Source organism: Helicoverpa zea, chromosome 20 (genome assembly GCF_022581195.2).
Source record: "Helicoverpa zea isolate HzStark_Cry1AcR chromosome 20, ilHelZeax1.1, whole genome shotgun sequence".
NCBI lineage: Eukaryota > Metazoa > Arthropoda > Insecta > Lepidoptera > Noctuidae > Helicoverpa > Helicoverpa zea.
Genome location: NC_061471.1, coordinates 1,200,730 through 1,216,465, shown reverse-complemented (window position 1 = coordinate 1,216,465; position 15,736 = coordinate 1,200,730). Strand labels below are relative to the sequence as shown.

Below are 15,736 nucleotides of genomic sequence, written 5' to 3'. Positions count from 1 at the left end.
AAATTGGTATTAAGAAAATGGATCGCGAATTTCAATGTTCTGATTGGTTTGAATTTCTTTAAAGGTCACAAATAAATTTGACAGACACCAGATAAAGATAATCCTCTGCAAAAATACATTACCAAATCAAGAGAACCGTCGGAAGTGACATAAACATGTCTCGAAAATCTCAAAAGCACAATCTTTTAAGTAGAATTTTAAGACGTTACAGAACGGTCCGAGCCGAGGATAAGCAATAAAATACGACACCTATCTCGCTCGTATCGGCTTTAATGAAAACCGCCCGACTATCTGCGCTCAAAATCCGGCCCTCTCTTAGTTAATATATGCGATTTTTATCAGCACCCACCCGCACCAAAACGACTCTACACAGGGTTAAAAATATGCAAAAATCGCCGCCCCAGGGTGAATATTAAGCAATGTAATTTTGTATAATATTCCGCAATTAAAATTCAAATTGAAATCAATGCGCGAATGAACGGCCGTTACGCGTTTTGGGGCGCCGCGGCGTCAGGCCCCCGCACCCGACGCGCTGCTGTTTACTGTATTAATCCTTTAATACGTGCGGTTATAACTTAGGGTAATACCAAGAATATTAACTTGAACTCATCAACTGGCCGCCTCATTTGTTCTTCACAAGTTTTTATTAAGTTATCGCAGTTAATTGAGCTAATCTATGCTGGATGTGACAGTAAAACTCGTTCGTTTAAATGTAATATAATAACTGTAATATAAACCGCGCCATTAAGTTTGAACAACTTGTAACCCACAAGCGGCGAGCGGAGTTTTACAACTAGACAAGCGGCGGTAATATCGTAAACGCTAGACGCGAATCGTTGTAAATTCAAACATTTAGTGTGTACAAAATATTCGTGAATCGTCTCCCGAGTTACGGCGCACTTAATGGTCCATAAAGGCACCCCATAACTTGGCTATCAGGAGGATAATTCCAAGTGTTATTCCCTCTTAATTGGCCGTTCCGGGCGGAATCGTCAATTTGAGATATTAAACTAATTTTCAATGCTGCGTAATCGCGGAGACGTGATCCGCGCCATTGTAAGGGTTAACTTTGAATCGTAAAAACATTTTTTTGTCCTCCTGATATCGTTATGAGAGCTTTTATGCGTAACAATTTGACGTTTTAAAGCCTTTTACGATTATTGGTATTCTTGTAAATGCGATATTTATTTACGAAATTCCATTAAAATAATACGCAACGATGTACCGCAACACTCACTTTTTTTAATATTCCTTTAAATATATTTTGATAATCGTTTTACTCAACTTTCAGAGAGAAAGTATATTGTTATTGGTTTCAACACGTTTTAATGTAGCAAAATAAAATATGCAATAATGTTTAAAAGTCAATACTGTTACCTACACCTTTTATAATTTAACGTTTCATAAAACGACTACCTCTTACTCTCATTACATAAATTACACATAAACACACATTAAATACAATTTTTCACGACATACCTCAAATTTTCAGTCACTACGACAAAAATTAGCGTAGCCGTCATTACAGCAGTGACGCGAAGCCATCAGCGCAGAATAACGAAGCTGATTATAGCACAATAAGACAGAGCAGTCATCAGAGCAGAGCTGACTCGCTGCGTTTCGTTCGCGGTAATTAAGCGTACGCTGCGTTTTCAAACGCGTTCGAGGGTTGAGCGACGCGTTGTAGTAGTGTCGTCAATTTGTGTTTTTGATTTTTTTGGGGAACCAGACTGTTTTGTTTTTAATTTTAAGGAAGTTTTGACAATCTGAATTTTAGAACACAACATTATGAGAGATAAAGTAAATAATTAATTTCACATGACTCAAAGAAAGTTAACAAGGACAATTTTTTGAATTTAGGTAAATAAATGGACTTGTAAATCAAGTCCATTTATTTACCTAAATTCAACTAATTAAAATCTACCCTCTCTCAAAACATTCCCAAACACACAATCAACACATTAGTGACGTCACGCAAAATCTCCAATCAATCTTATTAAAATAAATTCCAATTTCAAATATTGCATTCCCACATCCATCTGATCCTGATGCAATGACGACCAACTTACACTTAACAGTCGTCACGTGCAATTTTGAACCTTATGTTGTAGGCTATAAGGGTGTGGTTAAGTGCATGGGTAAGAGAGTGCCAATTTTAATTAGCCCCCGGGTCTCAGTCCACCCCCAGCCCCCGTATGGCTCAGATAAGGGTGTTTGCAAATAGGAGGGACTGCAAAGAAGCCAATCCATCAAATCGGTGAACGTATTACGACACCGCGGTTGTCGCCCTCTAGTGGTGGCGTAGTCGATGAATTTGGCGTCGATGTTTTAGAGTTGACTGAAGAATTGTCGAGTAAGTACCAAGCAAATGCTCGTTATAATGTAGCTTACATACAAACATACCTTCTTCATAGTAATTGTGCTTAATTGATATTCTTTTATGGGCCTTATAAGCACATTTTCAAAAAACTAAAGGTTTATCTGTATAACGTCGTCTTAGAATGAAAACCTGGGAAATGCATTTTTTCTCAATATTTTTTTATTGCATTTCTTGGAAGATAATCGTAAAAAATATCGAATACCAATCCTTATCCTGAAAAGTTATCTCTTGCATTTACGAGGTTTTCACTCTAAGGCGTCGATAAGTAGTTTAACAGGTTCAATTCAGGCTCCTTAGCAGTCAGCTAGCTCCTTAGCAGTCAAACCGTTTAAAAATCTGTTTTATTTTCAAAACTTACACACTATTTCATTATTCTACAATTTAAATTCTCACATCGATATTTCCCACGCGCCCCATCCCTATCAAGCGCGTGCTTTCATTTGATTGGCGCAACTCGATAGTCCCTGCACTCATTTGCGCCCTGCACTAATGTCGGTAACTCGATAAATCTCCTAGGAGTGTCACGGACAGGACGCGACGTCGCTTTGTGCTCGTCTAATGATGAGCAGACTGAATCGTTATGGTCAGGTTTTCATGTTCCTACCCATATTTTTTTTTGGAAATCCGGTCAATATTTTCGTGACTAGAAAAAAAAAAAATAATGTCTCTTAGAAAAAATAAACGATCATAGAAAATCAACTATTTCACCCAAGGCAGACTGGTAAACAACGCCTAAAGCGTTAAGAAAAAAAGATACTTATATATTTGAAACAGTCGAATGCATCAAAAAATTGGTCCTCATCGCTGTCACTCGGTAGTATACCCAAAAGGCTGGAAACAGCTACAAATAGGAAGGCAGTAGGTATATTTATTTTCAAATAAATATTTTCTATCAAACCATGTCGTTTAAGTACTTCAAATATGTACCGGAAAAGAGAAAAAAAGCTTGATATATAATCTGTCCTCCCACGCATCTTCTAGGTCACGTTAAGTTAAAAACCCGTTAGTTAAGAGTCGTAGGCGAAAACATGTCTCTATTTATCCCAAGATTATTATCAGGGTATCAAGTTTCTGCGTTAAAAATTTTACATGTAAAGCTAGGTATTGTAACTTACAAAATTGGTGGCAAAAGGAATTGATAGAGTAAAATGAGAGATCATCAAAATTATTATTTACCTCCCGAAGAGATGGCACTTCAAAAGCTAAAACGTTTATGCCCAATAAACCGAGCTTCTTGATAGGTAAATCTTTTGAAAACCTTTTTGTCTAAAATAAATAGTACCTTACATTGAACAGTTTAGTCAACACTCAACCTAAAAAAAACAAAGATTTTATGTTACTATGCCACTTCTTCTGAATTTCTCTCATTCCTATCATCTTTTCAAACCTATCTAAACACAGCATCTCTATCAGTTATTATTTCAGCCTCATCTATTCAATCTTGCAAAACCACAGCAATTAACACAAGCCTGTGGTCTCTCCGCTCCCATAGACACCAGAAAAACATTTCTCACTATTTTTCATAACACAAATGCAAGCCCAACCGCAGAGGCGCGTGCCCTAGTCGTAGGGTCGCGGATTCGGTGTCGGGTTGCGCCAATCGGCTTACAAACACCATGGGAGCAAACACCACACCATGGGAGGATTAGTACTAATGAGCAGTTTCACTTGTTACGCCCGATGGGAGCGGATCAAATGGTTTTTTTACTATGGAGTTAGAGCTACAGCTAAAGTTTTTCGTGAAAGCTTTATGAAAGCCCAAAAATATTTGGTAGTTGTACCTGCGGTTTTGCTGAAATATTTGTCGTATAAAGTGATAATAATAAAAATAAAGCCGACATTTGTCCATCAACAATTTTAAATCAAATAAAAAGATTATAGATTCTTGATGCAGTAACAGTAAAATTTTATCCTAAAAACCGTTTTATGAAGTACTAAAATTACCTCCAAATGCAGTTAAGGTGTATCATCACATAAAAATTAGAGTGACCACGATAACTTTTAGCTATGGAAAGTAAAAAACCTATAAAAATCTATCCATAACCAATATGAAGTGTGGACTATAAAACGGATAATAAGGAATCTTGTAACAGATCGTTTATTTTACGATTTCTTTGAAAATTAGTTAAAATATATGAGGATGATATTTTATGTGTCTATCTCAAATACTAGGGAAGCATAAAGTGATGGGATAATCCGTTTTTAGGGTTCCGTAGCCAAAATGGCAAAAACGGAACCCTTATAGTTTCGTCATGTCCGTCTGTCCGTCTGTCCGTCTGTCCGTCTGTCACAGCCGATTTACTCGGAAACTATAAGTACTACAGTGATGAAATTTGATGGGAATATGTGTTGTATGAACCGCTACAAAAATATGACACTAAATAGTAAAAAAAAGAATTGGGGGTGGGGCCCCCCATACATGTAACTGAGGGATGAAAATTTTTTTTTCGATGTACATACCCGTGTGGGGTATCAATGGAAAGGTCTTTTAAAATGATATAAAGTTTTCTAAAAAACATTTTTCTTAAAGTGAACGGTTTTTGAGATATCAGCTCTCAAAGTCGTAAAAAGTATGTCCCCCCCCCTCTATTTTTATAACTACGGGGTATAAAATTCTAAAAAAAATAGAGGTGATGCATGCTAATTAACTCTTTCAACGATTTTTGGTTTGATCAAAGTATCTCTTATAGTTTTTGAGATAGGTTGATTTAACTGTAATTTACGGAACCCTTCGTGCACGAGTCCGACTCGCACTTGGCCGGTTTTTTATTGATTGGATTCGACTCGATATGGCTTGATTAGTATGAGATCTATGAATTTTAACGTTGTTACTTAGGGCGTGGGATTGGCAATACCATTTACCGCGATTTATGAGATGAGACGATTGGTTCACTTATTACGTACTGTAATGATTGGAAAATATTTGCTACTTATAATAAAAATAGAAGCTTTGTGAAGTTGGTAGTGAGGATAGCGTGAGGGTAAATTTGTGTAATTATGTTTAACTACTAACAATAATTTTAAGTTGTGTTTTTTACTAACAAAATGGACTGTGTATTGTCTGATAAATAAAGATTATATATTATATTATATATATATAAACAAATTGTGAATAGTCCGATCATGCTCATTGTTTATACAAAACACTTGTGAAAATGTTGTATGCAACAACCAATGTTTAAAAGCAATTTTTAATTCGATAAAATGGAACTCAATAAAAGCTGCTCTCTTGACTTTTCGCACGCATATCTGTTTATGTTTGCGCTCGTCCATTTGGGGGTGTATTAGAAACATTAGGGTTCGCGCGTCTGTGTGCGTCGCTAAGATGAATTAGGGGATTACAATACTGCATCATGCAACTGCACTCTGATTTGGCACGCTCAAACTTATACAGGATGAGTAATTACGAAAATAGTTTTAATCAACAACCACGTCACAGAAATTCAATTTCACACATCTGACATATTAATTTCGACAGGTAATATACGTGAATCAACATACAAAAAATACATATCAGTGGTTAAAAAAGTTTTCCCAATAAATGACCACGTACAGGCAAACTTTTAAAACGTAATTTTAACAAAATAAATCTCGGTACACGTATAAAACAATTACACAGACAATAATCCCGTTGTTTTTGTCAAACTGGAAGCGTTTTATTGTGTCTTCTACACCCTATATCGCGCTGGGGTGGCCACGCAACATCGAGGGGCGACGGGTAATGGCCTAAGAGTAATTTTATTACTTTGCCCCTATTACCATCACAATGTGCATGCCACCGGTCGAATGAGATACGCACACTCGATACAGTTGCCGTCGTGCTGCGTTCCGACGACATCCATTTTTATCGATAAAACCTACGGCGGCAGCGCGCAACACTATTTCAACGAATGATATAGAGGTGTTGTAACATTGTTTAAAAACGCTTACATTGAAGGAAGGTGTGAAGCGAAGAATGGAAATTTGTGCGAACAGCGAATTCGCCTTTTTATTATTAACGGTGTACAAAGCAACAAGAGCACGGAAATAAGACGCTCACACCCCGCTACCTACTGATTCGATTTGTTCCTGCTACGATGAATATTTGATACGGCTCAGTGCACGCTAATTTGTTTATCCTGTTGCCTGCTGCTTCCCTGGTACCTGTTCTACAGAATCCAAAATTATCCACATGTATTATGCAGCTGAAAGAAAAGTGCAAGCGCCACTTTTCTTTTGAAGCGCAACCCTTTATAAAACTTTGATGTATTTGTTCAAGAATTCTATCTTTACCGATCAATTTTCAAAACGAAAATGTAATTATAACTTGTTCTGCAAGTTAATAAAGAATATGACTTATACCAAGACATCTCATTTAAGTATTTCCATCTAGAACATCGGTTATCATCATCAATGATCATGACGTAAAATGCATATAAGAAACACAGTAAGAATTAATTAACTGTAGGTACTAAGGAGATAGGAATCGGCGGTATGTCAGGTGATTAAATAAATACAAGTTGGCGTTTCTAATTAATATGCCAGGCGCAGTTTGATAAGACGCTCTCGTGTACGAACGGGACATCTCCTGCGCTCGCTAACTGCCTGGTACCCGATTAACACGTTGTTATAATTATGTGAAATTTGTCTTGTTTGTACGTGTTCCTGTTATTCGTAAGCAACGTTCATTACTAGAGAATAAAAAAATTGCTATAAAAGGAAGTGTTATAATGAAGTTTTTAATTTACATCAAGTATTTATTTTATCGTGTCATTTGTTATGCACTGCGTCTTGTAAATAAAATAAGAACATTACATGCATTTAAATGAAGTAATAATTATAAATGACAGTTCCGACACTCAGATACGGTTGTTGAGCAAGATAGTTGGAAAATCAATGAATATATTAATTAAAGTAAGGGAAACGGTAGAGCCATTAGTTAGGCGTGACCTTTGACCGTAGCACGCCACTGCACAGGTAGATAACGCACAGCCCTCGCTACTGGTGCCAGATGCATTAGCCAATTTGACCGGCGCAGCCTAGTTTCGTAATCCAATCGAAAATGCCATCAAATTGGCTGTCGCTGTTGGCGTAATTTCTGGCTCGCATAATATGCCTACAGTTAAAACAATTAATGCTTAGGATTAAGGACGATAATGTAGAGCCAAAGACAACCTCATTACTAATGCGAGAGTGTCTGTTTATCTTTTACGCTCTCACGCCTAAACAGCTGGTCTTATTGAGGTGGAATTTGGTATGGAGATAGATGAAGCTATAAGGAAGGATATAGGATAGTTAAAATTAGTTAAGTATAGCACTTCAAGTATTTAACCTTATGCAACCGTTTCAGGAGACGCGAGCAACGCAAGTATCGGCTCCGGGGAAGGCACGGGAGAGGAAGATGATGACACCAACGGCAAGAAGAACCAGAAGAAAAGAGGCATCTTCCCCAAGGTGGCCACCAACATCCTCAGGGCGTGGCTGTTTCAGCACTTAACGGTCGGTATTGAAAACACATATTTCGTCTTAAGAACTTTTGATGGCAACTCTTTAGATTCGATCTTCCAAAATAAGCTCGTATATACGAACACATACGTAACAATTGAAAGTTGTATTTAAAATGGACTAAGAAAGTAGGAAGGCCTCAAAGTTTTCTCTAACTTTTACGTTTTTTTCATCTTATTTTCTAGTTATCGCCGTAGGATTTGTGTTATCCAATTACCCAATACAGCTATTTAGACCATCAAAAACTTTAGGAGTCTTTACTCTACGGCAGGTGATCCAGCTGAAAAGTTAGCCACATTTCCCATTTTCCCTGCTAACAGTAACTAACGAAATCTTTGTAGCCCAATGAAAATTTTATTGGTGGCGGGAATTTTTAATTGAAAAGCGTCGGCGGTCCGCCGCGGTGGCTGCGTCACGCTCAATGCACCATTGTGATCCGTTTTTAAAAGTTACCCAACAATGCCTCTATGTATGTGTTTTATGGCATTTTCCCGCGTAAATCGCAATTTCCCGCGCCCGGAATTATGTTGTATTTTTGTATTTTTTTCGTCTCTTTTTCGTCTCTTTTTCGTCTCTTTTTCGTGCCTTTTTTGTGCATCATGTTTTTTCGCTGTAGGAAATAAGGTTTTTGATTTTTGTTGAGTCTAGATATTGATATTTTTTTACGAAAGCAAGCAAACATATGGCCTTCCAAATCTCTTTTTGTTCCAATATCAACTCTTCTTAGAGCAAACCTGAGTTCATTTCATCCTTCTCCTGACATTCCAAATTACATAGATCAGTGTCGCCATCCGATTGCAGCCCCCGACTTAAATTGATTGATGAAATTTGAACAAAAAGTAAACATTAGCATAAGACTAGCAGGATATCAGGGAGGCGAGACAATCGTAAGTGCACGACTCAGTGTTGCGTAGTAATTTCTAGAATGGATACCGGCGCGGGGGTAGCAGGGGGCGAGGTGGAGAGAGGGTGCAATTTCATTACCGGTCCGGATCCGCGGCCATAAATCACTAGGGCCGAAGAAGGCGCTCGGTACGCTCAGCGCTGTTCAGGTGACGCTCACAAAGTCGCCTGAGCCCCGGTATTTCTGTTTCATTCGGAGCGAGCCCACTCCAATCCCACTTTCTTTATGACTATGAATTCCGCGAATTTTCCGTACGCTCCCGCTGAGTTACAAGAGCGAGTTTTAATTACAATCTTCGGTGAGCCTTCACAATTAGCCTGCTCCCTAAAATATCCGTGTCTCGCTGCTTCTAAAAGAAAATCCTTTTTGAATATTCAATAATTCGAGCCATTTCGTCGGTCAGCTCAAACTTTAAAAAGTATACGACAATCGAATTAGGGAGCTTTTAGCGCGTAACGTTTGGCGCGTTTTTGCGCATCGCTTGTCCGTGCCCATTACCGCTCTCCAAATTACTTATAATTGCTTCGCTTAGCGCTAAGTGCTTTCATTACAGGCTCCCTGTAAAACAGTTCCGGTGTAGGTCGGGACGCGTCAACAGCGGCGCGACTCGCGATCACATTTTAAGTTCGCGAATTTCTATTCGCGTGTGACGGGCGCGATGAAACGCCACCGCACATAGACAATACTTGAAATCGGCGTAAAAAGAGCATTCGACCCATATATCGGGCGTGAAACTGCATAGCTGTCAGTTTGACGTTTGTAATATTCATTCGATTACGCGCTGCGGGAAATGGAACGCCGCGCGGTGACAGCGCGCCACCTGCGCAGCGCGCGCCGCTGATTGGTCGGCCGCCGGCGGGAAACAAATGAATGGTTGTCCCACGTTCGAATCCTTGACCACAAAGGTCGAGTGTTCGAATATGGAACGATTGATATGCGATTACACAGTTACAGTGGCTCGATGGAATCGAATGAAGCGTTTGAATTAATTCGGTAGCGAGCGCTCCGCGACCAAAAAGGGAAGTGAAATGATCTGGTGGCTAACGCGGAGTCGTGAGTATTGTATGTGAATTTAAATTCAGTGCGGTGCATGCGATATTGGTAACAATCCGAATGTCCGTGACTGGGAGCGTTTTGAATTTTAAAATTGCCCGCGGTACGTGTAATAACGGTCGCGTTTGAATTTCATAGATTCTGTTCGGATAGCGTTTAGTTTGTTGCGAGAGATTGCTAGCTTATGTAAAAAATAATAGCTATTCCAGCGATAACGTTTTATTTCCTTGCAGAACATGAAAACTGTAGAATCCCGCATAAATATCAACAAATCCGTCGGGTTTCTAATCAAAATCAGTAAGGTTAACGCAAACTTTGGGCTTACATCATCCGCTAATCGTCAAATCCTCGCAGACGCTGCAAATCTCACATAATGCCTCACCTGGAACGCTTCCCCACGAAATTCCCGAAAGAAAATAATATTGAATAACGCCAGTCTTAGTACAAATCCTACGCAGCTGCCTTAAGCCCTTTCGGGGGGCTAAAAATAATTATAAGTCTGTAATAATCCCGGTACAGGGCGCCCGTCGCGCGACAACACTCCATATTGTTTTTGGGTGCGCTCAGTTGCTTGTACTTATGATCTCCTGGTAATTTATTACGTTTCGTATCGGGTAATGACATTGTTATTTTGATTGTTTGTATCTTTTAATGGTTTGTTGAGTCTAAATTATGTTTACGACTTCTGAATTTATTCATATGACAGAGCTTCAGAACTATGTAGTAAAACAATAAGTCAAAGATCAGAGAGTACTTGTTGTTATAAATTATTTGAATACAAGTTACAACAGTTGTATGAACAATTTACATGAACAGTTTCTCTGCACGACGCGGTGAGGCCGCGAGCTCGCGAGATGCAATTGCGAACTATTCAAACACGACACTTGATTGTTAACCCAGAAACTTTGAAATTCCCAGACATGGAGATAATTTAAATTAAATTAAACAAGGAACTGAATAAACTATACACTAGTGCACTGTAATCTGGTAACCCGTTATTTTGCTGACATACTGTAGTTATCTTTTAGAACCAAAAACCAGAAGCATTATAGAAACTTGGTTTAATTTGATGAGGAAAACTGAAATCAACATAATAACGAATTGTAGACAGATACAATATTGTAAGAAGATAGAAAGATAACACAACACAAATACAAATTAACCGCAGCAAGAAATTAACAAGAAAGCCACATAAAAATCACGCAAGTAATACTCAAGGCGATGCTTGTGATAGAAATTTTCAATAACCACATAACAGCAATTATAATAATGTACTAAGGCCACATAAAACGCAGGGTATAGCCAGGCGTCTAGCGGTGTAGTATTACCGAAGGCTCGGGTTGCCTTTGCGAACCACCGCGGCGGAATGAACCTAGATAAATTCATAAGATAAATGCTTGCATGATACGACCTACCTAGACGTAGGTTGCTTGCCTGATTTTGAAGGATCGAGTGGTTTGTTGATGTTTATTTTATCTCTAAGGATGCTATGACATAGAGAAATTTTTTTCCTATGTTTATCTGATGCTAGATAAGATTCTACCGATACGGAAGTGTAATTATAACGTTGCAAGCAGGTTCTCTTAAGTCGATCACTGCAAGGGTTACTATCAAATCATTCTACTTATTCTTACATTGTTATGCGTATGTGCATGTTCTATGTAGATTCTCCGTAAGTAGAGTTATAACTCTAATTTCGATATGTCGCAACGAATGACCAAGGAAATATTACGGAATTTTCCTTTTTTTCGCCCCACCCTCACTTATTTAGGACTAAGGGTGCGTCGTAAGTTTTACTTTTGGACGGCAAGGGCAAATTGCAAGCGAATCCAGCCAATGAGAATTTATTAATATTAAAGCGACAGACGCGGGTGGACAGCAAATTAAGTTATAAAAATGTTTATTTCTTTGGACTGGGGTTGTGTTTGTGTATTCTGAGGTTAAAGGCCAGTGAGAATTTGGGTGAGCAAAGTACTAGTGAATATTGAATAGTTTTTCTAGTTGATAGAATTTGAATTCTTAACTGACATGGACAAGATGCATTTCAGTATAGGCTAACTAACTAAAGGAAAAAAAATTCAGAGTAAAAATAGACTAAAAAGACATGATAGAAATATCAATATTAGCAAGTGATACACCCTATGACTATCCCCCACGGGTAAAGCATTTTTTTTAATCTACCCACGATTGTCACGTCTGTCCACCTAAATCCATCCCGCTCCCCAACGGACAGAAATCATTTCCGGCCATCCGCGGAGCAGATTTCCGAAAACTACCCACTTTTTAAGTCCGCGACGTTAAATGCGGACGTTGCAGGAACTACCGGAAATAGAGTGAGCGACGAGGACAGAAACATACTTCTATATCAAACGTTGAAAAGGGATAGATGTATGTACGGAATGCGTCTTCGAAATCCGTTTTGTAGAAATTTGAATTTTGCGAAATGGAATTTGTGCGATTGATGGGGTTAATAAAAATGGTCAAGCGTGTTCGCTTATGGATGATATGTTGAATACTTACATTTAATGTAATGCGATGACACTGTGTAAAAATGGGAAGTTTGAAAGAATCGAATCCATACATAAACCTTTGCATGCATTGCAACCCGTACGTAAGTTTATATTTTATAATATCTAAACATAAGCTAACGAAGTACAAATTATCGTTTCTTATCTTTATCCATAAACTTGTTTGCCTATCCTCCAAAGGCAAGGCTTGAATATCCGAAACCCCGTAAACGTCAAGTATCCTAAGCAAACTCTGTACACTTATAACTCGGATAATCTATTCGGGGAACCGAACCCGTTACCCTCGCGAACAGCCACCCTCTCGTCACTTACGATATCGTGTTACTAAAAGTATTAATTAACTTATAATACGACTGATGCTTTTGTTGTCTGTACTTAAGATGTAGTTCTAATGGTTTGCTTAGCATAGTGTAACTAAAGGGTTTAAGTAACTAAAAGGTAGACCAAGTGATGATTGTAGTTCTGCAGTAAGATATCAGAAAAACAAAATAATAAAATATATTAGTCTTTTTTTTATTAATTGACCTAATGGCATATCAGGAACTCTACGGAACCTATTGAAACAAGCAAAGTTGAAAGTTTAGTTAAATAATTTGCTACACAAATGAGTTTGTTAGAGAAGTGACACAGGTACTAAGATATCACGACCAGTTATCGCAATTAATGACCATAAACTACAAACAATTTCATCTCGAACAACTAATTATAGACAAACTGGAGACTTATCAACAGATCAAAACAAGAAGAGTCGTAACGGAGACACAGTTGACCAAAATTGGCCGTTCCATATCTGGCCGGTGTATCGGGGGTGTATCCAACCCCGGGGGAGGGGTCGTTAAGATAACGTGTATCTCGCTGGACACGGGACTCAGGTTACTTAATACGGGCGCTCGTGTACTTTTTGATGTTTGCATTTGAATAATATTTTGGCAAGTTAACATTTTTTTTTAAAGATCAAGCCTTAATTGGTAACATTTTGAATACTCATCAAAACTACAGAATCAATGAGTATAAACGTAACTAAACTCATCATTCAAGTTATTTAAGGACCCATAACTTCAACTCAAAATCAAATAGTAAAATCCATCAAATTAATATACGCATCGACACACTCCTTTCTTTCCGGCAAATCCCAGTTGCCAGTAACATCACTATGCACAAACAGGGTATCTCACGTATCATCTATTAGGACTGACTTACGGACATGAGAAGGTGCGCAGGACACAAGGCACATGGGTATGGGTGGACACGACTGGGACCACAGAATTGCTAATAACAAGTCTACGTGGCTTACGTGGACGATGTCATGGTTATTATGTGAAAGCTTTTGACGAACTACTAACTAATGAATTGTTGTGTCTGGATTGTAATGACGTAGAATTACTGAGAAGCTTAAATAGAGATCTTTTGTGAATTAAGAGGAAAAAGGGAAATCTAATATTTTCGCAGAAAATTCAATATGCGAAGGTAAAAAAATAATCTCCTACCATATCAATAACAGAGACAGCCTCCAAAAACTAGTACGCTCAAAGATATTAGCTACCAGGAGACCATAAGTTACGGACACAATATCAAGCGAAAAATCCTCGCGAAGCCTCGCACTTTGATTAATGTATTCGTATGTCACAGTTATATTGCGCGAAAAACCCCTTATATTCTTTGAGTCCCTATATCAGGGTGTTATACCAAATCTAGGGTATATTAAAAAGGGTGGAAGGTATTCCTATTTATGTGACAGAGTCGCACCTGCGTTGTCCCGAGGCTTCCATGTAGATGACTGTGGGGTTACCGAAGATATATTGTTTTCGCCTTATTTTGAGCTTTATAATGTTTCTTGTATTTTGTGTTTTCTTGAAACGAAGGCTCTTTTTTTGTTATTAAAATTTTATCTGTCGTATATTCAGTAGGTAATTTTTTTGCGATGAGATAGTAAAAACCAGAAGTAACGTCTTATCAATTTCTTAGATAAACTCTAGCAACACAAAACAATATTTATTAATTGTAATTATTTCTATTGCATTTAAGCCTTTAGTCATTAGTCTTAATAAAATTATTTACGTGCTATTTTAAAAATAAAGTCTCCTGACAAGTTGATTTTACGCTAAATCAATCAAGGTGTCAAATAATGACAGAAATAAAATCGATTAATCAGTATAAATAGCAGGAATTCATTGTCAATGTCATATGAAAAAATAATTAACTACCGACGCTCCATTACTTCTAAATGCACGCAATTCTATATAGTATATTACCATTTCTTTATATGCATGTATGTAAAAAGCGCATTTGTCTTTTAACACTGACATTGATGTCTGTATATACCTCTTCAGTTGTCATGCATTCCTAGTACCTATCACGAAACGTTTTGTTAAAAAAATATATTTCTGTATGAAAAAATGCAATTAAAATAAATTAATACTAAAGACAGTCTATAAATAAATAACATTAAAAACATTTTGTTTGATACACAAACAAAGAAAAACGTTGACATTTTCTTTTTTGTAACTCATCAATGATAGTTCTTTTAAATATCATGTCTCTATTCATGTAGTAAGAAATATTCTGATATTTGAAATACCAGGGCACCTGCATTCAAAAGAGGTGTAATCCTGATGCACTAGTATTTATTTACTACGTTAATTGCAAAGTTCATTGATAAAGATAGGTTTGGAAAAAGGCCCGACTGATAAGATCGAATAATTGAATTAATTCCACTATTTTGCTCTAAAGTTTAAGTGGTTTCATTGGTCATTTTAATTTATTTCAGAAATTAATTGGAATCGGTATTGACAATACTTCGATTAGGCAGAAGTCATCATTATCTGGCAAGCCTTGAAGTAAATTAACTTTATATGAACATTTGTAAATTCTTACTAATATTATACATGTGAAAGTAACTCTGTCAGTCTGTCTTTCGCCAAAACTACTTAACCTTCTAGTATAGTGGTAGTCTAGATAGAACCTTAGAAAGGACATAGGCTACATTTTATCGGCATGATTCTCAACCTTATAGAAAATACATCACCAATTACATAGAGAGGGCACGAAAACAATTCTAAAACTGTAGAGAAATTTCCAAACACATGTTTCCCATAATTTGTCGAGGTTACAATCGAAAAGTGACCCGTTTTAAAAATGCATCGGATCTGCCGGCTCCTGCGGGGCCCCGTAATAGACACACGGTCAAAGTGTTTTCACTTATGAATTGTTAATGAACCATCAACCCTTGGAACCCTTCAAGTTATGGTGGCCGCATGGGGTCGTTTCATGGTGTCGACTTTTATGCGAATTACCCTTTAGTTTTTTACGAACTCACCGTTTTGCGAACACCATGTAAATTGCTCTCAGAAAATAACCCTCTAAACGCGAGCACAGATCTTTTGTACA

General features: G+C 37.7%; 1 protein-coding gene across 4 annotated transcripts in view; it reads left to right on the top strand.

Annotated features, from left to right (window-relative positions):
- LOC124640375 (homeobox protein homothorax) overlaps window positions 1–15,736 on the top strand; it is a 256,533-nt gene that overhangs the window by 165,476 nt on the left and 75,321 nt on the right. For all 4 annotated transcript variants that reach the window (XM_047178120.1, XM_047178119.1, XM_047178118.1 and 1 more), the window contains exon 10: window positions 7,710–7,858. In XM_047178120.1, coding sequence (XP_047034076.1) covers window positions 7,710–7,858 — 149 coding nt within the window. The remainder of the gene's footprint in view (window positions 1–7,709; window positions 7,859–15,736) is intronic.